The sequence below is a fragment of the Nicotiana sylvestris genome, chromosome 12 (assembly GCF_000393655.2).
Source record: "Nicotiana sylvestris chromosome 12, ASM39365v2, whole genome shotgun sequence".
In the NCBI taxonomy this organism is placed as follows: Eukaryota; Viridiplantae; Streptophyta; class Magnoliopsida; order Solanales; family Solanaceae; genus Nicotiana; species Nicotiana sylvestris.
In genome coordinates, this window is record NC_091068.1 from 16522746 (window position 1) to 16550625 (window position 27880).

The 27880-nt window shown below is 37.0% G+C and overlaps 2 protein-coding genes across 3 annotated transcripts; both read right to left on the minus strand.

Annotated features, from left to right (window-relative positions):
- Positions 1–745: 745 nt before the first annotated feature.
- LOC104246860 (mitochondrial import inner membrane translocase subunit PAM16 like 2-like) lies at positions 746–6148 on the minus strand. The gene is made up of 5 exons (XM_009802755.2): positions 6004–6148; positions 3406–3453; positions 1659–1746; positions 1190–1320; positions 746–1107 (listed from the first exon to the last, which is right to left on the minus strand). Exons 2-5 carry the CDS (start codon positions 3406–3408, stop codon positions 985–987), a joined length of 345 nt encoding a protein of 114 aa, XP_009801057.1. The 5' UTR covers positions 3409–3453; positions 6004–6148; the 3' UTR covers positions 746–984.
- Positions 6149–18527: 12379 nt separating this feature from the next.
- LOC104246859 (uncharacterized) lies at positions 18528–26199 on the minus strand. Of its 2 annotated transcripts, none has more exons than XR_716082.2 (4): positions 26013–26199; positions 21106–21227; positions 20403–20578; positions 18528–18860 (listed from the first exon to the last, which is right to left on the minus strand). XR_716082.2 is itself a non-coding variant. In XM_009802754.2 (4 exons), exons 1-4 carry the CDS (start codon positions 23614–23616, stop codon positions 18640–18642), a joined length of 588 nt encoding a protein of 195 aa, XP_009801056.1. In that variant the 5' UTR covers positions 23617–25961; the 3' UTR covers positions 18528–18639. The 2 variants fall into 2 exon arrangements, 1 of the variants encoding a protein (XP_009801056.1); XM_009802754.2 differs by lacking the exon at positions 26013–26199 and adding an exon at positions 23548–25961.
- Between the last annotated feature and the right edge of the window lie 1681 nt (positions 26200–27880).

Consider the following 27880-nt stretch of genomic DNA (forward strand, 5'->3'; position numbering starts at 1 on the left):
ACAAATTAGCATGTATTATGTATAGTAACAAGACGGGGTCAATTAGGTTTTTGGCTCTTTACAAACTTGTTTTTAGTTTTATAATCCTACCTCTTTTTTTACACATGGGAGTTTACTTTTACACGTGAGAGATCTGTCTTTTACACATAAGAGATCTAGAAAGGTCATTTTCTTAAATTCAAAATTGTAAAAGGGCATGATGTACAAATAGCACTATAATTCCTGCATAACTAAACCATAAACCAAACGACCTATAAAATTATATGAAAAAAATTAGAGCAAATATACGATCTACTAGATAATAATATACACAGTATATTTATTGAAGTTTATACTTTACTCTAACAAGAGGAAAATTACTCCTTCCATATCTATCCTCTCCTCATATAAATAACATGAATAAAGGAAGGAAATTACATTCACTTTTACATTAGTAAGATAAGTGGTTAACAGCCTTTTGTTATCAAATTTTAGCGGAGGCAAAAAATACTAGATGATTTTTTTCCCATATGTTCAAGCCTCGGTGGATAGAATTACCAGACATTTGTAGAATTACCAAAACGGGGGGGGGGGGGAGCCTGGTGCACTCCCGTTATGCGAGGGGTACAACGAAGGACCGGACCACAAGGGTCTATTATACGCAGCCTTCCCCGCATTTCTGCACGAGGCTGTTTCCACGGCTCAAACCCATAACCTACTGGTCACATGGCATCAATATTACCAGTTACACCAAGGTTACCCTTCCTGACCTAAACACAACGAAAAACGCCCTTTATTATTACATGCTAAAGCTATTTTACAATGTTTGTCTAACACCATAGTGTAGCTCGTGAAACTTGAATAGGAAATTCAAGTTACAATAGGAGATATTGCTTCCTCCATCAGAAAGAATTTACAGTTTGTTCACAACAAAACCCTAGGAACTGACTATAAGTAACCAACTATGCAGCAAAGCTATACATTAGACAAGCACAACAACGTTGTTTATTTTTCCTCTGGTTCTTTAGGTTGGTGAATTGCTTCCAAACACTCTTTGGCTCTATGAACCTTTGACTGAAGGTAAAAACTACCGTTTTTGGCATTTCGCTCAAACAAGTTTTCATATCTCTGCAGATAGAGCAAGCAAAGTCGAGGTCACGCGCACACAAATAGCAGCATCAAATAGGAAAGATCATTACACGAAACAAACCTGAATGATTTCTTCCCATGATGAATTCTCAGTGACACCGAGAATCTGCCTTGCTTCTGTTTCAGTCATGGTTTTACTAGCTCTTTTGATATTCTGCACCGCTTCTTGAGCAACCCCGTTTTTAGATGCATCTGTCATCATTCGCAAAAGGAAGTGTAAGATAGTATTGATTTGCATGGAAGTAAGATAATCGAACCACGTGGAATTCGAGTGCACGAGTCAGAGATCTAGATGAGAAATGAGAAGAATCAACATGAAAGTCGCGATGCCCCTTTTCTTAACACTGATTTACATATTCTTGGATTGAACCTTCGGGTTCGCGAAGTGCTAATTGGAATGAACTATCTCTCATGTATAAAGCAAGAATAGTGATGTACCAATGAAATGTTTGTTTACGCCAGACTCTTCAGATTAGTCGTGTATCAATTCATTGCAAAATGACGGGAAAAAGTGGATAAAAGATACTAACTCGCCAGTGCCTGACGATATGCTTGAACAAAGGACCTCGCCAATATTGTAGAGCCCATGACAATCAAATTAGCAAGGATTTTTGCAGCCTGTAACAAGAACATGAACTTTTACTACAATATTCAAAATAATTCTTGTTTGCTTTCACATATATCTGAATATACCGCAACCACAAGGTTCATCAGAGCATATTGAAAAAGAATAGGGACTCATTTCCAAAACTGTGACATTATTCAAGCTTATGACACAAAATAACCACTTTCGATGGGGAAATTTTGTTGGAAGCAATAATTTCTATTCAAACATAATTCTTCTGATTTGTTGTGTTTTCATTTTCTCTTGGCTTGAGGTAAAATGGCCATATTATCAATTTTCTTCTGCCTTTAAATTGAGATACAATTGCTAAGTAAAGCGAGAGCCTCTCTTGGTGGGAAAAGAATACGCTCTGAGACAAACAATTGTACCAGGGTGGAACTTGAAAATAGACCCAAGACTGAGGGTGGAACTTGAAAATAGACCCAAGACTGAGTAAAATAAGGGCAGTCCGGTGCACTAAGCTCCCGCTATGCGCGGGGTCCGGGGAAGGGCCGAACCACAAGGGTCTATAGTACGCAGCCTTACCCTGCATTTCTGCAAGAGGCTGTTTCCATGGCTTGAACCCGTGACCTCTTGGTCACATGACAGAAACTTTATCAGTTACGCCAAGGCTCCCCTTCAGACCCAAGACTGAGTCTTAATTCCTTTTCTTTCACTGACCTAATCTCCTTGTCTACGACACAAAAACCTAGAGTGACTACTGACTATTATGATCACCCAAAAGGTTATTCACCGCAAAATAATGCAAGAAATAGAAGGGAAAATCAATACTAAATCCATTCCATAACAATGCCAAATCCATTCCCATCTCAATTCCTTTTACCAAAGTGATGCATTTATCTAGTGCCATGAAATTCCTTGTACTGCACCACCAGAGGTCTTAAGTTCAAACCCTGAGAATATAAAAAAATCCTAGTAGGGAGCACTTTCGCTATTTAATGGGTCTAACGCGGCGCAAATCCGGATTAGTCAGTCCCCAATGCGGGTACCGACCATCGGGTTCGAAACCCAAAAAAAAAAAAAAGAATCCTAGTACTGCGAGGATGCTGATAACCTAGTAATTAGCATATCTTTTAGCTTGAGTAGCATATGTCTCCCAAGTCCCAACTCATTCCAAATGGTGCTATAGATTCTAACAACACCTCTCCCACACACCCGCAAAAAAAAAAAAAGAAAAAAAAAGGTAACTTAGACAAACCAGTAATCCTTTCTCTCCAAGCTGAATTTCAATTAAACACATGCTAATATGCCTTTAAAACTGGTTTATAAGGTAGATCTGCCATTTTTGCGTTTCTCTCTCTTGCAAGCACGTTTTGCATGTGTAAACATACGGAGATGCAACAAGGATCAAAAGCCTTTCAAGTTCATCAGATAATTGATAATTAAATCTCAGTGAAATCCGCTAGGCTTTCAAGTTCATACAGATGAAGAGTTATAAATGATAAATCCTAATCCAATTAAAAACAGTTAACGGATATAACAGCTATTGAAATCCATTTCTGAATACATATATAAGAATGGTACATATCTTAGACTTTATTGGCAAACAAAACAATGATACAGAGTACAATTTATAAGGAAATCCAATGGCAACAGGGAGGGGCATAATGTGTATCAGACAAAATATAACACAAGGAAAAGCTCTGACTTACCATTTTGGAAGTTCCGTAACCCAAATCAGGAAACTGGAAATTGAGTACCTACAGCAAGGCCAATTACCAGACTAGATCAGCGGAATTTAAACATAAAAGCTAAAAATTATCTACACCAATAGCCATATAGCATGAATGTCAAAATAAGCTAAAATTCAAACATCAAAAAGTTAAACAGGTGTGCATCATGTAAAATTGTCCATGTGTTTTCAAGAACAGTGAAGATACCAAGCATGCAGCAAACAAAACAAAATCATGCTGCAAACAGTTAACTTCTCAACTATAACACAGCAGAGACAACATATAAAATAACTTATTTAACTAAGGTAAAGATAGTCTTAATCATCCATCCGCTATTTGCATTTGGCCAAATGCATTGGTGGCCCCTCAAACTTGTCAATTTTTTATTAAGACGCCTTATCTTAGGCCCTAACCTATTGAACACTTGATCTATGTTCAAACTATATCTATTAGACACATTTCTGACATGGTACAGTGAGTGTGCTACACCTTTTCTAGGAGCATAAGAGGCATAATTTTTCTTATGCATTAGAAGTGGAGGCTAATTGAATTGGTGGTGTGGAGCTTGCATTCTGGGATTCGGGTGTGAACTGAAAGTGCAGTCAACTAAGTGGAATGAAGTGAATTTCAAGTAGAATCTGTCTTTGATGATTTCTCTTTTAAGGGATTGGTGAAGTTGAGCTTCAGTATGATTTTTCTATTTCTTTTCGGGTATATTTGCTTTCAATTTCATTATACACTTGTTTATAACTGTGTACCTATATGTATATGACCATTTTTGAGAGGGGTTGAAAAGCAGGAGGGCGAGAGGTTTAGAGGAAAAACAAATAGGCAGTGGTTATGGTCGCCGAACAAATTTTTCGGGCCAAACTCCGGGGGGTTTCTTGATGTTCTTCATGCCAAGATTTTTTACTGAAAACTTACACTAATACTAGTATGAACAAAGTTGGGGTAGAACTTGATGTTCTTCCTTTAAGCTCCTTTTTTGGGACAGCAAATCCAAGGCACAACAATTGACCTTAACCAGTAAACCTAAAAGAATGTGCAGATGGGGATAGTCTTGCACAAAAGTCATAAGCTAAGTTGCTTGGAGCCTTGGACTCTTCACTTTCAGTGCCACACCCATGTAGACACCACGTGGTTGTGAGTATGGGTGCAGGATCCCTACCCGATCAGGTCAATGATTTTGGATACTTTGACCAAAATCGACAGAGAAGGCTAGGGTGACCATAATTTAGGCATATGATTTTGTAATCATTAAAGATATTTGTATTAAAAATTCAGCAATCAGAAAGTGCTTTAAAGTTATTTACAAGTCAAATCACTGTTGAATGTGCAACGAACTCAAGAAGTCTATCATGGCCTCTATATCATTTGCAATAGCCAAGTTACACAAAAGAAAAACGGTAAGGAGATGTATCTGTACTTAAAAATAGTTACAGATTCAAACTTGCTCTCAAAATTTCGTGCATTCATTTCCTTCCAAATAATCCACCACAATTTAGGCATATTTTTATCTCTATGTTTAGATATTTTAATTTTTTTGGCCGAATCCTAACACCTGTATCCGCACTTGGATCCGTACCCTTGAATCTTAAGATTGAGATCATGAAGAATCCAACCTCTAAATCGGCAACCGTATCCGCCACCCGCACCAGATTCCAAACAACGTAGGTCATAAGTTATAAAACAATGTGAGGTATCCAATAATGGACTAATTCGAAGGTCAAAAAGCAAAATGTTAACATCATTTCATATGAGAAAAATTGTTAGCCTGCTCATAATGGGCATTCAAAAACTTAAAACTAGATGTATGCCTTAAGGTTTCTCTAAACTCGATCGACCCCTTGAGGTCCCATCTATCTATCCTGTTACAATAAGAAAACACATCTCCACCTCCAAGTTGCTACTGTGAAAATGGTAAGATCATAATTAGAAAATTTTAAAGTATATAAAAAGGGAAAAGACGGAATCAAGGATTTCTAGTACATGGGTGCATTACCAAAAAAAAAAAGGAGAAAAAATGTATTTAATGGGAATTGATCCATATTCCTCTTGATAGTTAACCTTCAACCAAGTGCACCATTCAACATTTTTGGAGTATGAGTGCCAACATTTAATATTATACCAATTTTAAAAAATATGTACATAAAATATCTAATTTTGCGGAGACCCCATGGATTCACGTGACCCATATTTTTGCATGTAAATCTGCCCCTCGCCTAGGTGTGTAGTTTTGAGGCCATACAAATATTGGGTTTGGGGGCTCTGTTCTAATTGTACATGGGTTTCCCCTTGGAACATTTTGCTTAAGCAATAGCTTGGGTTTACAATCCAGTTGAAAACCTAGCTCCAGCTCACAGAATTTAAGCAGTGAATGATCAAATCATATCAATCAGTAGCCAAAAAATTAAATAAAAAAAACACAGATAAAATTGAGAAATCAACATGTCACTATCCTGACAATGAGCCCACCCAAGAACCCAAAAAAAAACCACAAATCTTAACACACGTGAAAATTCAAGGGATTTATCCACATCAGTTGAACACTCAATTCAAAGCAATTGTAGACCATACCTTGAGCTTGTTCAAATCGAGTGATAGATTGATGAGGAAAGACGACGAAGGGAAATTTCAGGGTTTTGAAAAATTAATGAAATTTTTCTTGGATTAGAAGCTTTTTGGGCATTCTTTTTTTCTTTCCTTTTCCCCTTTTAAAAAAAAAGGCGTGTTCAACTGTTATTCCAAGAAATTTATAATAATAATAATAATAATAACATCAACAAGATAATAATAGTAATAAGTGATGATGTCCATCTCATTGAAGAAGTATTAGGCATGTGCCTAATAAGAGTTTTCTTTGGTTTGGTAGCCAACCTTGTTGACTTGGTTTGGTTGGTAACCAACCTTGTTGAATTTCTTTGGTTTGGTAGCCAACTTTGTTGAATTGTGAAAAATGTGTGTAAATTGTCAAATATTGTAGGCTTTAGAGGGTGAAGCTTTGGCTATAAAAGGAGAGCTTCAACTCTCATTTCTACACACCAACAAAGAGAGAAAGAAAGAGTGAGGTTTCACAGACAAGGTATAAGAAAATAGTCTGTGAGGAAAATAGAGAGTGAGCGATATTGTAGTGAGGTGGGAATATCAAAAGAGGGTTATTTCTTTTGAGTGTTGTAGTGGTCTTTGGAGTATTTACCTCCGACCTACAAAGTTGTAAAATTCCTTACTATAGTGATATCAGTTGCTCCTCTCGGGGTCGTGGTTTTTTCCCTTATTCAGAAGGGTTTTCCACGTAAAAATTTTGGTGTCATTGTTACTCTTTTATTCTTGTTAATTACCGTATCTCGGTGCTACATTATTATTCCGCTTTATTACCGTGAATATTATTTTGGTAAGGGGTTTATTCCCAACAACTGGTATCAGAGCACGGGTTCTGCTCGTTCACTGAAATACTATTCACTGTCGGTAGTACTATACTTGGTGAAAAAATAAAAATGTCCGGAGTAAAGTACGAGGTAGCAAAATTCAACGGAGATAACGGTTTCTCAACATGGCAAAGAAGGATGAGAGATCTGCTCATCCAACAAGGATTACACAAGGTTCTAGATGTTGATTCCAAAAAGCCTGATACCATGAAAGCTGAGGATTGGGCTGACTTGGATGAAAGAGCTGCTAGTGCAATTAGGTTGCACTTATCAGATGATGTGGTAAATAACATCATTGATGAAGACACTGCACGAGGAATTTGGACAAGGTTGGAAAGCCTATACATGTCCAAAACGCTGACAAATAAATTGTACCTGAAGAAGCAGTTATACGCCCTACACATGAGTGAAGGTACGAATTTTTTGTCACATTTAAATGTGTTTAACGGACTAATCACACAGCTTGCCAACCTCGGAGTGAAAATCGAGGAAGAAGATAAAGCCATCTTGCTATTGAACTCGTTGCCATCTTCGTACGATAACTTGGCAACAACCATCCTGCACGGTAAGACTACTATTGAGTTGAAAGATGTCACATCGGCTCTTCTACTCAATGAGAAGATGAGAAAGAAGCCTGAAAATCAAGGACAGGCTCTCATCACAGAAGGTAGAGGCAGGAGTTATCAAAGGAGTTCGAACAACTATGGTAGATCCGGAGCTCGTGGGAAGTCAAAGAACCGATCCAAATCAAGAGTCAGAAATTGCTACAACTGTAATCAACCAGGTCACTTCAAAAGAGATTGCCCAAATCCAAGGAAGGGCAAAGGTGAAACCAGTGGCCAGAAGAATGACGACAACACAGCCGCCATGGTGCAAAATAATGATAATGTTGTCCTCTTTATAAATGAGGAAGAGGAATGCATGCACCTGTCAGGTTCAGAGTCGGAATGGGTGGTTGACACAGCGGCATCTCACCATGCCACACCGGTAAGAGATCTTTTTTGCAGATATGTAGCAGGTGATTTCGGCACAGTGAAAATGGGTAACACAAGTTACTCAAAGATTGCGGGGATTGGTGACATTTGTATCAAGACAAATGTCGGATGCACATTGGTTCTAAAGGATGTGCGGCATGTACCTGATTTGCGGATGAACTTGATCTCGGGAATTGCTTTAGACCGAGATGGATACGAGAGTTATTTTGCAAATCAAAAGTGGAGACTCACTAAGGGATCATTGGTGATTGCAAAGGGAGTTGCTCGTGGCACGTTGTACAGGACAAATGCAGAAATATGCCAAGGTGAATTGAACGCGGCACAAGATGAGATTTCTGTAGATTTATGGCACAAAAGAATGGGTCATATGAGCGAGAAGGGATTGCAGATTCTTGCCAAGAAATCACTCATTTCTTATGCCAAAGGTACAACTGTAAAACCTTGTGACTACTGTTTATTTGGTAAGCAGCATAGAGTCTCATTTCAGACATCGTCTGAAAGAAAATTGAATATACTTGATTTAGTATATTCTGATGTTTGCGGCCCAATGGAAATTGAATCAATGGGCGGTAACAAATATTTTGTTACTTTTATTGATGATGCTTCACGAAAATTATGGGTTTATATTTTGAAAACCAAAGATCAGGTGTTTCAAGTTTTCCAGAAGTTTCATGCTCTAGTAGAAAGGGAGACGGGTCGAAAGCTAAAGCGTCTCCGAAGTGACAATGGAGGTGAGTACACTTCAAGGGAATTTGAAGAGTATTGTTCAAGTCATGGGATCAGACATGAAAAGACAGTTCCTGGAACCCCACAGCACAATGGCGTAGCCGAGAGGATGAACCGCACCATTGTGGAGAAGGTGAGAAGCATGCTCAGAATGGCTAAACTGCCTAAGTCATTCTGGGGTGAAGCAGTTCAGACAGCCTGTTACCTGATCAATAGGAGTCCATCAGTTCCGTTGGCGTTTGAAATCCCAGAGAGAGTCTGGACCAACAAGGAGGTGTCCTACTCGCATCTGAAGGTGTTCGGTTGCAGAGCTTTTGCACATGTACCAAAAGAGCAGAGAACAAAGCTGGATGATAAATCTATTCCCTGCATATTTATCGGATATGGAGATGAAGAGTTCGGGTACAGACTGTGGGATCCTGTAAAGAAGAAGGTCATCAGAAGTAGAGATGTAGTCTTCCGAGAAAGTGAAGTTGGAACTGCTGCTGATATGTCAGAAAAGGCGAAGAATGGTATAATTCCTAACTTTGTTACTATTCCTTCTACTTCTAACAATCCCACAAGTGCAGAAAGTACGACCGACGAGGTTGCCGAGCAGGGGGAGCAACCTGGTGAGGTTATTGAGCAGGGGGAGCAACTTGATGAAGGTGTCGAGGAAGTGGAGCACCCCACTCAGGGAGAAGAACAACCTCAACCTCTGAGGAGATCAGAGAGGCCAAGGGTAGAGTCACGCAGGTACCCTTCCACAGAGTATGTCCTCATCAGTGATGAGGGGGAGCCAGAAAGTCTTAAGGAGGTGTTGTCCCATCCAGAAAAGAACCAGTGGATGAAAGCTATGCAAGAAGAGATGGAATCTCTCCAGAAAAATGGCACATACAAGCTGGTTGAACTTCCAAAGGGTAAAAGACCACTCAAATGCAAATGGGTCTTTAAACTCAAGAAAGATGGAGATGGCAAGCTGGTCAGATACAAAGCTCGATTGGTGGTTAAAGGCTTCGAACAGAAGAAAGGTATTGATTTTGACGAAATTTTCTCCCCCGTTGTTAAAATGACTTCTATTCGAACAATTTTGAGCTTAGCAGCTAGCCTAGATCTTGAAGTGGAGCAGTTGGATGTGAAAACTGCATTTCTTCATGGAGATTTGGAAGAGGAGATTTATATGGAGCAACCAGAAGGATTTGAAGTAGCTGGAAAGAAACACATGGTGTGCAAATTGAATAAGAGTCTTTATGGATTGAAGCAGGCACCAAGGCAGTGGTACATGAAGTTTGATTCATTCATGAAAAGTCAAACATACCTAAAGACCTATTCTGATCCATGTGTATACTTCAAAAGATTTTCTGAGAATAACTTTATTATATTGTTGTTGTATGTGGATGACATGTTAATTGTAGGAAAAGACAAGGGGTTGATAGCAAAGTTGAAAGGAGATCTGTCCAAGTCATTTGATATGAAGGACTTGGGCCCAGCACAACAAATTCTAGGGATGAAGATAGTTCGAGAGAGAACAAGTAGAAAGTTGTGGCTATCTCAGGAGAAGTACATTGAACGTGTACTAGAACGCTTCAACATGAAGAATGCTAAGCCAGTCAGCACACCTCTTGCTGGTCATCTAAAGTTGAGTAAGAAGATGTGTCCTACAACAGTGGAGGAGAAAGGGAACATGGCTAAAGTTCCTTATGCTTCAACAGTCGGAAGCTTGATGTATGCAATGGTATGTACTAGACCTGATATTGCTCACGCAGTTGGTGTTGTCAGCAGGTTTCTTGAAAATCCTGGAAAGGAACATTGGGAAGCAGTCAAGTGGATACTCAGGTACCTGAGAGGTACCACGGGAGATTGTTTGTGCTTTGGAGGATCTGATCCAATCTTGAAGGGCTATACAGATGCTGATATGGCAGGTGACATTGACAACAGAAAATCTACTACTGGATATTTATTTACATTTTCAGGGGGAGCTATATCATGGCAGTCTAAGTTGCAGAAGTGCGTTGCACTTTCAACAACTGAAGCAGAGTACATTGCCGCTACAGAAACTGGCAAGGAGATGATATGGCTCAAGCGATTCCTTCAAGAGCTTGGATTGCATCAGAAGGAGTATGTCGTCTATTGTGACAGTCAAAGTGCAATAGACCTTAGCAAGAACTCTATGTACCATGCAAGGACCAAACACATTGATGTGAGATATCATTGGATTCGAGAAATGGTAGATGATGAATCTCTAAAAGTCTTGAAGATTTCTACAAATGAGAATCCCGCAGATATGCTGACCAAGGTGGTACCAAGGAACAAGTTCGAGCTATGCAAAGAACTTGTCGGCATGCATTCAAACTAGAAGACAGTGCTACCTCCTCTGGATGAATGAGACTGGAGGGGGAGATTGATGATGTCCATCTCATTGAAGAAGTATTAGGCATGTGCCTAATAAGAGTTTTCTTTGGTTTGGTAGCCAACCTTGTTGACTTGGTTTGGTTGGTAACCAACCTTGTTGAATTTCTTTGGTTTGGTAGCCAACTTTGTTGAATTGTGAAAAATGTGTGTAAATTGTCAAATATTGTAGGCTTTAGAGGGTGAAGCTTTGGCTATAAAAGGAGAGCTTCAACTCTCATTTCTACACACCAACAAAGAGAGAAAGAAAGAGTGAGGTTTCACAGACAAGGTATAAGAAAATAGTCTGTGAGGAAAATAGAGAGTGAGCGATATTGTAGTGAGGTGGGAATATCAAAAGAGGGTTATTTCTTTTGAGTGTTGTAGTGGTCTTTGGAGTATTTACCTCCGACCTACAAAGTTGTAAAATTCCTTACTATAGTGATATCAGTTGCTCCTCTCGGGGTCGTGGTTTTTTCCCTTATTCAGAAGGGTTTTCCACGTAAAAATTTTGGTGTCATTGTTACTCTTTTATTCTTGTTAATTACCGTATCTCGGTGCTACATTATTATTCCGCTTTATTACCGTGAATATTATTTTGGTAAGGGGTTTATTCCCAACAATAAGATTAGAGATTGAATCGAGGCCATTTTATGAGCCAAGGATTTATTGAGCAAACCTAAGCGTTCAAATTGGAATATTTTTAAACTTATTCAACTTCAGTTGTAAAGGAGCTAGTTTTTACTGCTTTTTTTTTTTGTCTTGTTCCCTCCCTGTATAGTACTATTTGATACCCACATTGCGCCGCGTAAGGTCTATTAGTTACTCAAAAAATGTAATTGTATTAGGTATTCATTAAAGAGTAAAAATAATTTATATCTCTCAATTTTGCTTTAAAAATCAAACTCATTCCTCAACGTTGAACAATTATCATTCTGCTCCTTTTATCAAAGGTGACTTCTTAAAATGCCTATTTTACCCTCTATAATTTTTACCTCTTATTTTTATTCTTTAATATGATGAAAAAAAAATTATTTTCAATTTATGTCATCAACTTACCTATAGAAAAATTGAAGAAACTTTTTCGAAACCAAAAAAAGTGAGAATTAGCAGTCAAGAATATAAGTTAATGACGCTCAATAATGAAATAACGAGAAAAATAAAAAAAACTACAATAAATAATTTACTCGTATCAGTAATTTTATTAATAGCAATAAAAACTAAATCTATTTACAAAAAAAAGAGTGAAAATTTTATAAATTATACGATGTAGGTAATAAAAAATAATGGGCGAAAAATAGAGGTAAATCTTATAATAAATTTGCAAAATTTTTATCTATTTGCACTTTACCTGAACTTCAATTATAATTTAGAAAAAATCTACGAATAAGAATCAAAACGCAAAATTTTATATACACATGGAGAGTAATAAAAATATTAGAACTTAAATCACAGACACGCTGACATACACAATAATAATAGTAATAATAATAATAATAATAATAATAATAATAATAATAATAATAATAATAATAATAATAAAGCAGCAATACATCTTATAATGAATTTATAATATGATTATGTTATTTATAATGTTAGTGAACTTGGATTAAATTATATAAAAAGATATAATATTATTCAAATTATAAATAAATATCTGCATTAAAAAATATCCAGATAATATAAAAAAGATATGAGGAGTTGAAAATGTGTCAAAGAGTACAATAGATATTGTGTAGGATAAAAGGATGAAATGGCAATTGTTTAAAGTTGGAGGATGAGTTTAATTTTTAGAGTAAACTTGGGGATGTAAATGATCTTCACCCATTCATTAAATAAGTAAATATATTAAATTAGAACCCAATTATTAACATTTTAAGAGCTTGTTCGACATGAGGGATAAGAGATAATTAATCACGAAATTAAAGTTGAGATGATTTATTTCCATGTTTGGTAGAGATAAAATTTTCATTAATGTGGTGTTTATGCTTTCCTGAGTCGAGGGTCTATTGGAAACAGTCTCTCTATCCTTACAAGGTAGGGGTAAGGTCTGCATACACACTACCCTCCCCAGACCTTATGTTGTTGTTGTTGTTATTTGATTGAGATAAAATCAGAGTATAACTAATCTTGAATTGTAGTGTTATTTTTATCCCTACGGAAGGATGGGACAACAATCTCGTAATAGTTAATCCAGGGATAACTTGTTTCCCAACCAAACGACCCCTAAACCGTCATCGGTCTAAAATCTAAAACTCAAAAAATTAAAATCATCGCTCTGCTTCTGATGTAGCAAAGGAAGACTATTGCCACTTGCAACTTTATAAAGTTGATGACCTAAATAGATGGAGTTGGAATTAAACCTATGGTCATTTCTCTTACTCTCTCTGTCATTCTGCGTTTTCACTTACAAATTTGCATCCTCCTCCTAGCAAAGTCATTTCTTGAATAAGGATGTCCAAGAGGAATGCATTAACCTGCTTGATGCACAAAAATAGGTTTTTGCAATTTGGCTTTTCAATTTGTTAATTTGCTCACAAGGATCAGAAAGATTAAATAGAGCTAGCTAACAAGGTTTCGTATTGAAGGGGAATACTGGAACAACGATTAAATTGTCTCTGTATGACCTATAGATTATGGGTTCTAGCTGTTAAAGCGATCACTAGTGCATGTAATAGAGTAAACTGTCTATATTACATCCCTCGGGATGCGGTCTAACCACGCCCAACTATGCCTTATAAAAAGGACTAAGCGATCGTTGCAAATATAATCCGATTTACAAGTCCGGAGTCGAATCCCACGGAGAACTAAAGCTTAGCTACAGTTGTTCAATATTGCTAAGAAATACAAGTTCAAATAACTTCCTAATTATAGAGATTATAATGTTTATTTCTAACTAATTAACTAACAATTGTTATAAAGAAGTAAAATTATCAACTAACAAGGATAAAATTTTAGACAAGACTAAGGAGGTCTAGAGTTATGACTTCCCCAATTGTCGGAATACTTGCCGCTATGCCTTCTATAGTTTCGCCTAAGTATTCTCTATCAATCGTGAGTACTTCGGGTGTCATAATTCTCTTCTGAGCAACTACCACAGTTTACTAGACATATTCATCCGAACTACGCTAGTTGGCACTAGTTTACCGCTCATTAAGATCGCACCAAGGTTTCGTTATTCCTAATCTCACCTTTAAACTCTTCGTATTGATTCCTCACATACGTCAGGAGTGATGTTGTTCAACAACTACCTAAATATGTACCATTTTCCAAGCAATAGATACTAAATAGACACAGTCAATTGATGGTCATTCAATCAACAACAATAAATACGTAGTTGACCAAGTAGAGAAATCCAACAGCTCAATTATATAAAAACATAACAAGAATTTATCCCACAAAATGTTCTATCAAATCTCTAGATAGCAAATTAGCTATTCATAATAGTATGCATAACTACAATACTAGAATTCATAACGAATAACAGAAATAGGAAGAAGGAAGTGAAAAACTTGTAGAAGAATTCTCCGCCTTGCCCCTAGTGTGTTCTTGCCTACTTAGGTCGAATCCCTAAAGTAGTGTCTCTTCCTCCAAAGTTCTCCTTAGCCTCCTTAGGTCTAAATTAGGTCAAAAGTCCTCAAAATACCATTTTCCCATGTATATATACCAAGTAGGGTCGTGCCCAAACAATTACACCTTCTCCTTCGCGAAAAAGGACACTTTTTTTGGATAGGAAGTGCGCGGCCGCGCACTTGGCCACGCACTTTTCACACTATTCTGTCCCATATGCGCGGTCAGTGCGCATCCACGCAATTTTCGTGCACTTTTCACCCTGTTCTATTGGGAATTTGAAAAAATGTAAAACATGAAAGTTGTAGTCCTTTGAATTAGTTTTCCAAAAATATATTGTGGAGCCCAAACAGAGCTCTGAGAGAAAAGTTATGTGTATTTCACTAGACAGTGCACAATATACCTACTCGATTCTTCGTTTGTTTTTAACTATCATTCGTTGATCCCCGAACACGATCCCAGCTTAATTCCTTGGGCTTTTACTCAGATTTCAAAGAAAAAAATCACTTGAATTCATTCCATAATATCTACATAGCTCGGAATCACTCCATCATGCCATGCACGAGATTGGACGAGCTCCCAATTCTTTCCGTCTCTTCCTTTTTGTGTCAAATTGTCATATTTTGATCATTTGTCATCCAAACTCGTTCCTACACATAAGAAGCACATAATGAGCATATTTCACTTCAAAAACCATGTAATCTCCCGCGACTCACACAAGAATTAGTATGCAAATATACTTAAAAATATTCACTTTTCATCATTTATCACGGTTCTTCCTCGGACCCAGAGACGGAACTAGGATTTCAACCTTGTGGATTCTGGATTTTAGAACGATGATTTCAAGTGTTTGTAACTGAGTTCTAAATTTTATATTTGTACATATTTAATGAATTTTAAACATCAAATACATTGTTAAAGCAAAAGTTACTGAATTCAACCGAATCCATAACTTGACTTGTGCCTCGACCCCTGCTCGAACCCTGCGTGAACGCAAAATACTTGGGTGGAAGTTTAGCCCTTTTGACACAAAGGATGTTCCATATTAATAAAGGATGTTCCATATTAACTAAGGAAGTTGATCTTTTCTTGTTTTTAGATCTTTGATTTTTCGTAATTCTGCTATGTTACCGTTTTGCAAAATCATGAACATCATATATAATATATGGTTCCATAGCTATAATTCATTGAGAAGGGAAGCCCTTAAAATAGAGAAAATTTAATCCTCTTAATTTAAGTTTTGTCATGAATGCTACTTACCTTTGTCACTTGATTTGATTAAACTTCTTAAAATTATGGAAATTTGGCAGTAAAGAGAAATGCCCATATCTAGAGCTTTGAAGAAATCAAGCTTCGTGCCGAACTAGACCCTTCAAATAGTACTATTTGAAATTTTAAAATAACAGCTATATTTTCAATTACTCGTGGCAAAAAAGTGACTATTTAAATTTTACTTTCCAAAAGGACCTCTTGATTGAAAGGCCTAGGGGTGTCAAACGGGCAAGTTGAGCCAATTTTAGACGGGTAAAAATGAGTTAAGTCAATAGTTGAACGCGTCATTTTATTTGAATTAAGATGGGTTGAGTGAAAATAAACTAAAATTTGGGTTATAACCCAATCGCCCAACTCTTATCAAGCTTTACTTAATATTTGTTATTTTCTTATGAATTATATAATTACTAAATAAGACTTTTTTTCCTTTTGTTATAGTCACATATAACATATCAAACAAAAAAAAATATTTCTAAGATATTTTGATAAAGTTACTCATGGATCACTTTGGGCTAAAAATTAAGCCAACTTTAAAGTAAAAATGGCGTGTAGTAGCCATTAATTAAGGGGGTCTTTAATTTTTATCCACTAATTATAATGTTCAGCAAAAATAGCCACTACTAATAGGAAAAAGACACTTTTACCCTTTCTTCAATGGTTATATTCCCAAAACCTTTTGCAAAAAGAAAGAAGCGATGAAGGTGAAGTATATATCAAGCGTAGTAATGGTAAATGTGAAAAGCCCTCCAAAATCGTCCAAATTTCATCAATAATATGCAAAGACAGAGAATTATCATAATGATGAAGTTGCAGCCAAATTAGCTCGTGGTCAAAGTTCAAAAGAATTTTCTGGATTTCGATTTCCCTATTAATATATAGCGTAGTAGTTGAGCTTTTCTTTGGCTTTGTTGCTTCAGTCACTGGGTATATAGTATAGGATGTCACTGGGTAAGTAAGCCTTACATTGTACTAACACTAACAAAAGTATTTATGAATGACATCATCCTCAATACTTATTTGCTAAATTCTGTATGTTCAAATTTTTGAGCAGATGACTGAATTTTCAAAATTTCTTTCTTCTTACCTTGTTTTTGTTTCTTTTGAGTTCAAAGATTAAAAGTTAAGGACATGAGTCCTTAAGTTTGACATGCAGATTCAAAATTTAAGGATATGCAATCCTTAACTTACAGTTTCAAGTTTAAAATTCTTAACTTTGAATTACACGTTCAAAAGTTAAGGACCGACAGTCCTTAACTTTGAGTTCAAAGTTCAAAACTTAAGGACTCTCTGTCCTCAACTTTACAAAAGTTAAGGACAGGAGTCCTTAAGTTTGACATGCAGGTTCAAAAGATAAGGACAGACAGTCCTTAACTTATAGTTTCAAGTTCAAAACTTAAGGACATGCAGTCCTTAAGTTATTGTTTCAAGTTCAAAATTTAAGGACTTTCTGTCCTTAACTTTGAGTTTCAGGTTCAAAAGTTAAGGACATGCAGTCCTTAACTTATAGTTTTAAGTTCAAAACTTAAGGACAGGCAGTCCTTAAGTTATTGTTTCAAGTTCAAAACTTAAGGACCGTCTGTCCTTAACTTTGAGTTTCAAGTTCAAAAGTTAAGGACAGGAGTCCTTAAGTTTGATTTGCAGGTTAAAAAGTTATGGAAAGACAATCCTTAAGTTTGAATAATACGTTCAAAAGTTAAGGACATGCAGTCTTTAACTTTGAGTTCAAAGTTCAAACGTTAAGAACATGAGTCCTTAAGTTTGAAATGCAGGTTCAAAAGTTAAAGAGAGGCAATCCTTAAGTTTGAATTACACGTTCAAAAGTTCAGGACAAGGAGTTTTTAACTTTATGTTTAAAGTTACCTCATTTTCTTTGTTGCTCCAATGGGACTTGAAAAGCTTCTCGTTTACACAAAAATTATTACAAGAACCCAACTGTTTACATCACAGAGTGTGGTAAGCAAAAAATTTAATTTATTGAACTTATATATATATATATATATATATATATATATATATATATATATATATATATATATTAAATCATGACTTTAGTGTTTACTGAATATCGTCTCTGTTTTTCATCCTAATTTGAAACTCGTTTGACATTGTCATCAGGAATGGGTGAGTTTGATATTAATGAAGTTGCAAAAGGTGTCAATGATGCTCAGGGTTGATTTCTACCAACACCATATTAATGCTCTTTATAAAGACAGGTATAAGTTATAGCAGAAGGGTATTTTCGTCCAGTCAGGTATAAATTTATTAAACCAGTGGCTAAAAACTAAAGACATTTAAAACACTGGCTTTAAAATAAAGACAGGTGCTGATAGTGGCTATTTGTGGACATCGCCCAACTTTAAATGAGTTGAGATGGGTTGAGTTAAGATAGGCTGAATCCAATAAATGAGTATGTCAATAACCAACCCAACCTTGGGCGATTTAGACGGGTCATTTGGGCTTGGACCAAATTTGTCAGCCCTAGAAAGGCCTATGGCTACTGCCATCACTGAAGTTATTTAGATTAATTAATTTTCTCTTCTACCTAATAATTCATGTAAAATAATGGCTATGGAGTTCTAACATGTAATTTCGATTTTGCTTATATTATTTTCTTTATGTTGGATAAACATTGTGCTAATAAATAAAGAATTGTGTCCAGATAAAATTTTAACATTTAGGACATTGTGTGAAAGGAATATAAATTGGAGTAGTGCAGAAAAGTTGAAGAATCATAGCCGAAGAAAACTAACTAAACTATTGTAGTATCGATTATTTCACGTTTAAAAGAAAAATATAACCTCTCTACCTTCGTAAGGTAGGAATAACACTGCATACACACTATCTTTTCCGGATTCCATTTATGAGATTACAACAAATACGGGACAGGGAGGAGGAGGGGAAGGAGGTGGTGGAGATGATGGTGTTGCGGAATAGGGGCTGTGGTTCCTCCCAATAGTCTCGTAGAGTTCGGACAACATAACAATTATCGTCCTCGTATGTTGCTCTAATTCGACGAATTGAGCTCTTATTTGTTGAAGTTCTCTCTTGATTTCCTCCATTTCTTGATTTCTTGCTCTACCTGAATCACGATACATGTAAAATTCAAGATATGCTTCGAATAAGTGTGAAACTTAAAATAGGTATTATAAGGAAGGGAAAAAAGAAAGAAATGAAAATAAAGAAAAAAAGTTTTGTTTCTCTTTGTGAATAAGAGAAAATTCTCTAAATTATTGATCAAGTATTAGTCTTGCATATAATACCGTAATAGGAGAATTTAACTGTAATCTATTGCATACTTGTCAACCTAATTTTTTCTCTCTCTATATATTTTGTTACCATTGACCCGAGCCTATGCGAAGCAAGGCCTTTGACCAGATACAGTAGATTTATAGAAACAATTAAGCAAAAGAAAAATGACATTGTATAACCGCTCTCAAAATAATAGCCAAAAATAGCTCAGTTTCAAAAGTAATCGAAATTTAGCCACTTTTCATGTAAAGATAAATCTGAGCAAAAACTGTTCAAAACCCGAAAAATACGTCAGTATATTATACTGGAGTTCCAGCATAAGTATGCTTGAACTCCAGCATATTATACTGGAGTTCCAGGACAAGTATGCTGGAACTCCAGCATAATATGATGGAGTTCCAGCATAATATATTGGAGTTCAAGCAAGTATAATTGTCCAGTATAATATACTGGAGTTTGGAGCACTGGTGCTCCAGTATATTATACTGGAGTCAGCAGAGTATACCAGTCCAGCATAATATGCTGGAGTTCATACACAGGTGCACCGAACTCTAGTATATTATGCTGGACCGGTCTTTGTTGCAGCAAAATAGTGGCTATTTTTCATTGACTTCGTAAACGCTGACTATTTTTGAATGACCAGTCTGAAAACTGGCTATACCGTGCTATATTTACAATATAGATAGTTTCTGGCGCGGGCTAAAAGTGAAAAAAGCCCATTATCAAAAGGGGAGCCTTGACATAACTAGTAAAATTATTGTCATGTGACCTGGATCAAGTCATTGGTTCAAGCCATGAAAACAGGCTCTTGCAGAAATGCAGGGCAAGAATGCGTATAATAGACCTTGTGGTTCGGCCCTTCCTAGGCTCCTGCGCTCAAGAGTGTCTATACAAAGCTCCTCTCTTCTTCACTCAAAGAGGCCATGCACCCTTTTTTGGTGAAGTGTCGTTAAGCATCCCTAGCGGTACGAAAAGAGGGGTTGTGATGATATCATCTACGTCCGTATACAGTTCAAGGTGCCGATAATTCATCTTCAAAAAGCATTCTATCTTTGTTTGCCTCCTCAAGCGAGCACTTTATGGCCTTAAACAAGCACCCAACCTATACAAAGGGCTATAGTTGTCCACTATAGGAGGTTTCTTCTAACAATCCCTTATTTGGTATGCCACGAAATTATGAAGCGCACAACGAGAGATCAGTGCATCGGACTGTCCTAATATAGGCAATTATCAAAGGATTTAAACAATCATTGAGTAAGCACCCATAACTAAACTTTTTCTCCCTCTGCTTCTGAGACTATTATCGGCAAGCACACATGAGTTCTAAATCTTAGGTCCGCCACGTACATATTAGAATCGAATAGAACCTCACCTCTTGAATTAGCAAATCCAGTGTTGGTGAACTGGTGAGGTGGTGGATGGACAAAAGGAGCGGGACGAGAAGCAGGTCGTGTAGATGTTATCTTTTCGTATTTGGAGATGATATGTACAGTACAAAAATCAGGAACCTCTTTTAATACGCCTCCTGGAATGTCTTTGGCTTTGAATCTGCAGTGCAGAAGGCTATTGAAATTAGACCATTTGAAGAGGTAAAAGTTTACTTGCATAGAATTTTTATACCAAATCATATTAAATTACTATGGTCAAGTGATTTAATGAGGTGAAAGTACATCTTAATTAACTATGATGAAGTGAGAAAAGTATACGAGCAGACACATATAATGCACCTATAGATTTGATGTAAACATAAAATATGAGTAAATTTTTACCAATGCGAGTAAGATGTTTTATTCAAATCTAACATATGAAATGAAAAATCAACAGAGCTTGAAAGGCATGCATACATTTAAGTATGTATAGACACACCTTTTTCCCTTATCTTCTATTCACAAAAACTTTTGGAAAAAATATTTTAAAGCCAAGTTTGTAACATAATCATGCACTAATATCTACATATCCCTATGGTAAGTTTAGAACGATGAGCATTATTAATAATAGTTAATATATATCATAACATGTTTGTTACATAATTTTATCAGATTATTAATTAATTCTTGTTAATGATGGAGTCATACCTGAGAAAACCGTCTTTTCTTGCAGCACCAAAAATCAATGCCTCTACTCCAGTTCTATTCACATATTCAACAATTGCTTTGACTACATCCTTGTCCTCTAACACCACAACATGACTATCTACCTGTTTTATCGGAGAATTAGAAGAACTACCAATATTAGAGACGTGAAAGCTAAAGGAAAAAAACTAGTAAGAGTACACAAAAAATATTGATTATTCTAATTCGTCCATGTTTATATCAAGATGTTTTGGCACCGCGAAGGGGTGTGGATGTCTTGTGAGATATATCGGATCCGTTCGGTCTTTACTAGAAGTCTGGAGTTCGAGCCTCGAGGATGGAGAAACCTATGTTAGAAGATGTCAGTACCACCAAGGGATTTACACAGTATAGATATCCTATAAAAGTTGAAGAGAATTCTCTTCATAAAGCCTAGCCGTCATTTTTTTATTGGTAAATAAAAATTTTATTACCAAAATGGGTGTTGCATTATAAAGCATTCGGCGACTGACTGTTGGACAGTAGTTCCAACACTTCCGTCAGGCTCATGATCAAAATCAACTATATACTAAAACCACCAAGGCAAACTACTTACTACTTATGTAGGATAGAAATCAAAACTTGCCAACCAATTAGCTACTTTGGGTTTCTTACAACCTATAAAATACACCTCTTGGATTATCTACTTGGTCATTAAGTACACAGGTTGTTGCTTGTTTTGAAATACTCTCATGTTCCTTTCTCTCCAAATAGAGTAGATTGAAGCTACAAAACACATTATGTACACATGTGCTCTAACACGCCTACTAGCAAACCTGACTGACCATTGTAGCTCATCATCCCAGTTCCTAGGCCTCTTGTTAATACCTTGCCATTTCAGAAGTTTCTGCCAGACTTGAGCAGCCAATTCACATGCGAAGAACAAATAGGAGCGACTTCCATTCTCCTGGCCACACAAAGGGCATATTTTATCGCTAGCCATACCCTATTTACTTAGTGTATCCCTTGTATATAGCTTGCCATGAGCTACTAGCCTTAACACAAAGATCCATTTGGGTATTCCAAGGTTATTACATACCATTTTCCTCCGGGCCACCTTTGGAAACTCACCTCTTAGCCTCTGGTATAATTGCTTTGAAGAGAACTGATTCATGTTGTGTATATCAGTTAGTTCATATCCTGCTTCTATATAGTACTTTGATGCCTTCATAATCTTTTGGATGATCTATGAAATCTGTTTTGGAATGTCCTCCAGGAAGTTCCTACTAGCCTCATAATAGCAGTGTATCCATTTAACCCATAGTTTATCTTTCTTTTGGCATAAGTTCCAAACAATTTGCTAATAACCGTTTTGTTCCAAGCAGTGATGTCTAAAATGTTTAAGCCCCCAGCAGTTGTCGGTTGACATACTCTGTCCTAGGTCAATAATGCTTTCTTTGAGAGTTCAGCACCACCAGACCATAAAAAGCTTTTACATGCAGCTTTTATGATCTGCACAACTTTCTTAGGGAGCACAAAGATTTGAGCCCAGAAGACTTGTATAGAGAATAAGACAGATTTAATGAGTTGTGCTCTACCAGCATATGATAGAAACTTGGTAGTCCAGGATTTGATTCTCTGCAGAATCTTATCTAGCAGAGGGTTACATTGTACAAATGAAACTCTTTTGGAGCTAAGAGGATCCCCTAAGTATCTGAAGGGGAGTTCTCCTTTAGTGAATCCAAGTATCTGCAAAATTTCTTGTTGCACATCAGTAGTCATGCCTTCAAAGTAGATTGAGCTTTTGGCAGGGTTAGCTATGAGTCCAGAAACAGCTGAGAAGTGCTGAAAATGCTTAATCAAGTATTTTACTGATGCAACATCACCTCTACAGAAAAGAAGTGAATCATCTGAAAATCCCAAATGGATGATATTCAGCTTGGCACACTTGAGATGAAAATTGAAATAAGGATTTTGCCCCAATTGCTTCAACAATCTTCTCAAGGACTCCATCACTAAAACAAATAGGAAGGGGGATACAAGATCCCCTTACCTCAGGCCCTTTTTGGAATCAAAAAGTTTAGAAGGCTTCCTATTTATAATGATATAGAAAGATACTGTCCTAAGGCATGTAATTATCCAGCCCACAAATGCACTAGGGAAGTTCAGACCAAACATCACTTGCTCAATAAATGCACACTTTACAGAATAATATGCTTTTTGCATGTCAATCTTAAGCATACATCTTGGGGAAGTACCCTTCCTCCCATAGTCCCTTACCAATTCATGGCTCAATAGGATATTATCAGGTATGACCCTCCTAGGAACAAAGGTAGTCTGGCTACTATCAACTAAGTAATCCATGACATTCTATATCCTCTTTGTAATAACCTTAGAGATCAGTTTGTATAGCATAGTGCAGCAAGATATGGGCCTAAACTCCTTAATAGTAGAGGGAGATTGTACCTTAAGAATCAAGGTAACAATGGTGCAGTTAATACATCCATGCAGTCTGAAAAAACTGGATCGCGACATCTAAAACACCATCTCCAATAATAGGCCATGCTTTCTTGAAGAAGAATGCATTAAATCCATCACATCCTGGGGACTTCAGATCAGATATATCTTTCAAGGCTAGGTAGACTTCTTCTCTTATGACTGGAGCTATAAGGGGTAGATATATCTTTCAAGGCCAGCACCTAGAATACTAGGTGTAATTGCAGGTAGTTGTGTAGCACAAATGCCTAGCAGTCCCTTGTAAAATCCAATGATCTCTGCTTCAATTGCCCTGTCAGTGTGTACCACATCTCCACTAATAGTGATCAGCCCTTTAGTGTGATTCTGGGCAATCCTATTCTTGATATAGGCATGGAAAAAGATGAGTTGGTGTCTCCTAGCCTCAACCATTGAACTCTAGATTGTTGTCTCAGAATATTTTTATCTACTAGGATCCATTTCTCTAAGTTAAGTTTAAGCTCTTTCTCTGTAGCATATAAAGTGGGATCAATGTAGCAGGTTCATAGCTTCTCTTGAATATCACATAGATCTTGCCTGGTATTTTACATCTTCTGCTCGACTTTACAGAACCTATGTTCGTTTAAAGCTTTCATCCCTTCCTTCATTAGTTTGAGCTTGTGCCAGACGTGGTACATATACTCCCCTTGCACAATACAAGTAAAGACAATATTAAGAAATTAGGTATGAACGGTCAAGTGATTCAAGAACCTAAAGGGTCTTGCCACCTTTCTTGGGTTGCTACTGAATTTAATGCAAAGAATGGAATGGTCAGAAAAATAAGGATCTTTTGCTTCAACTGTAAGCTGGGCCATAGAGACATTCAAGAAGGATTGACCAGGGCTCTATCAATCCTACTGTGAATGTGTGAATTAGTCCAAGTATAGAATCTTCCCACTCTTTTTATCATTGTTAGACCAATTAACCCCAAGAACTCCTCAAAGTCTTTCACCGCTATATCTTGTATTTCACTTTCTCCCATTCTGTTATCAAGTTGGAGTATTGCATTGAAATCTCCCATAATGAGCCACGGGCTCTGAATATTGGACTCTATTCCTATCAGATCCTGCCAAAGGTGTTTCCTATCAGCAATTGTGTGAAGGCCATACATTGTAGTGAATTCAAACTCAATAAATCAGTCTGCACTTATAATAGCACAGTAAAGGAACTGAGAGCTTGTACAAAGTACTGTAACATCAACCAACCTTCGATCCCATAATAGCTAGATCCTTCCTCGCCCATTAATATCATAATTATCATGCCAACTCCAGGTAGGAAAGACTTTATTTATAATCCTTGAGGCATTTTGTTTAATGACTCTATGTTCCGTAATAGCTCAAACTACTATTTTCTCTTTACTTACTATCTTCTTCATCTCCTTGTGCTTAAAAAACTAATTGAACCCCCTAACATTCTATGTAGCAATAATCATTGGTGATTGTTGTGGGGGTGAGGAGGCTTTCCTCCTTGGATAGAGCTGCATCTTGTGTCCACTGTTCCTAGGGCTGCTTGCAACACCTGTTGAAATGAGGTTCCTCTCATAGGGATGAAACCATTCTCAACATCCACAAGATATTGACTACTTTCATCGAATACCTGAGGCCTTGCAACTACTTTCCCTTTTACTTTTGTCCACCCATCTTTTCCATTTTCAGGATCACCCTCCACCTCCTCTGGTGGCACCTCAGGTATTGGTGATGCTGGGACATCCTTACTTTGCCAAACTTTCTTAGTATTCCTTGTCTCAGCTTTGGCTTTCTTAGGTTGGGGCTTTGCTTGCTCGGCCTGACAGATATGTCCAAGTTGGCAGCATACTCGGCAGTACTGAGGCCACCATTCATATCTAACTTCTTGGTCATAGCGCTTGCCAAATGAATCCAACAACTTGACAGTTTTAGGTAATGGGACAATAATGTCCATTTCAATAAGCACTCGAGCATACAAAATCCTCTCTTTGCGAGAGGTGCATTCATCAGCACATACAGGGTGCCTAATACACTAGCTAGCATGCTCAGAGAGTTGGGACTCCAGCAACTCAGGGGTAAGTTAGGAAACGTTACCCAAAGGGGAATTGTTTTGAGTATCTCCTCACTAAAATTAAAATTGGTACTCTAGGGCTTGACAATCACTATTTTACTATTCAGCATATGAGGTCCAGACATCAGGACTATCACCACAACTATAGAATCTTATCACAAAATAACAATTGTTATGGTAGTATATGTGTGGTTTATGCTGAAACGTCCAGAGCCTCCCTTGGAATATGGTGATTTCCCCAATAGTTGGAGAATCTCCAACCACGTTGAGGATCAGTGCATATTTCCAATTTTCAGATTCCTTTCTGACCTCAGCTTTATCAAATTGAACCATTTTAACACCATTTTTTATTATTGGAGCAATAAATTGCAGATTGATACCTTTTGAAGCTAGCCGATTCCCTGTGAATAGATTCACCCACATCTTCTTCTCTTCCGTAGGTGGTGGTGGCTGCTTTGCAAGCTCATATTTCTGTGGACTAGCTACCAATTTCGGCGGAGAATTGAATTTCCTAGCGGGTGGGGCTGTTTGCACTTTAGTCACTCCGCTTTGATTCACCACGTTAGCATGCCAAATGTATAAGGTATACATTGCGAAGGAATAACAACTGCTGTACCAAAAATTATGGCACATGTTAGTGATTATTCCCAAAATTCCAAACAAAATAATTTTTTATTTTACAATCTTTGTGCATTTTGGTGTCATTTTCTGATAATTGTTGCATTCTATTTGCCATGTTAATTTTTATAAAATACAAAAATATGTATTTTTGCATTTAGGTTTTAGTTTTATATTTTTTAGTATCAATTAAGGTTAAATTTGTTTAGAACAAAACATGAAAATCACAAAATTAGTTCACTTTTGCATTTTAATGATTTTTATTGTGAATTCGTCATGAAATAGTTTTTAAACAATTTTAGGAATTAATTAGTCTTGGTTTTGAAACAATCAGGATTTCATGTTAGTTTTACATCTTTATAAAAATTAGAAAAATTATAAAAAAAAATTAAAAATGAGAAAAAGGAAATAAAAGAGAAAAGAAAATAAGAGTGGAATAGGTGGTCTTAAAAAGACCCAAAATTTGGGCCACTTCTTTGCTAAATTCGCTTGGCCCAATGCCCCTTTTTCACTCATCCAAACCAGCCCAAGTACCAGCAACCCGGTCCGTTTCCCCTTCTAATCGAAACGATGTCGTTTCGTGGTCTCTAAATCAGGACCGCTGGATCTCATCAATCCAACGGTCCGGAACTAACGAGGATTCTGATTTAAAATGGTCGGAGAGCCCCCCAGTCCCTCGTCTTCCTCACCCCACCTATCCTCTCAAACCCTAATCCGCGCCGCCCCTAAATCCCTCGCCGACGGTGAACTCCACTTACACCGTTCAAACCCAGATTAACACCGTAGATCCCCCATGAATCCCTCTTTCCATTCCCGTTATTAGTTTTCCTCGAATGTTGCCGGAGCTCGTCGAATCTTCGAATGAAGTTTCCGGTCAGATCGCAGGTTTATCCAAATCAGCCCAAAATCACACCACACAATCCCCGGTCTTCCCTCAACCCTAATCCATGATTATTTTCCTTCAAATCTCTGTGAAGCGGCTCGAATTTCAGATCTAAGAATTTCTGGCCAAAACCCTAAACCAAAATCTTTATGATTTCGAACCGTAATATCCTTAACCATGTGTTCTCTTGTAAGAACACATGGTTAGGGATGTTGCGTGTCAAAAATCTGAAAGGATTCGGACGTCAGTGACTGGCCGGAGTTTCTCGTGCTTCCGTGAGTTTTTCCTGTTTCTTTTACTTGCATGGTTGAAGTTTTAGTTATAGTCTTGGTTTCATTAAGTGTTCTGTTAATTTTACGATTTATTTTTGTGTATTAGTATAGTTTTGTCAATTTCTGTTAGTTCTGAGTTTGATGTTTGAATGGTCGATTGTGAGCTTATTGGTTAAGAATTAGTTTAATTTCATTTAATGTTGATCAGTAGCTTAAGCTTTGCTTTGATTGATCCTGGTTTCTGGTTTTTCCTAGTTTGATTGAATTGGTGATTGAACAATTGGGATTGGGTAGATTGATTAGTTAATTTCTGAGTTCTACTTAATCAGTCTTAGTTAGTTTTGGATTAATTTAGGGGATTGGTTATAGCTGTTAAGAATGTGGGTAGAATCAGTAACTTTGAGAAACCTTCAGGGGTAGTTTGGGCATGGAAAAGGTAATTCTGATAGGAATAGTAATTTCAAAGTAATGAAAG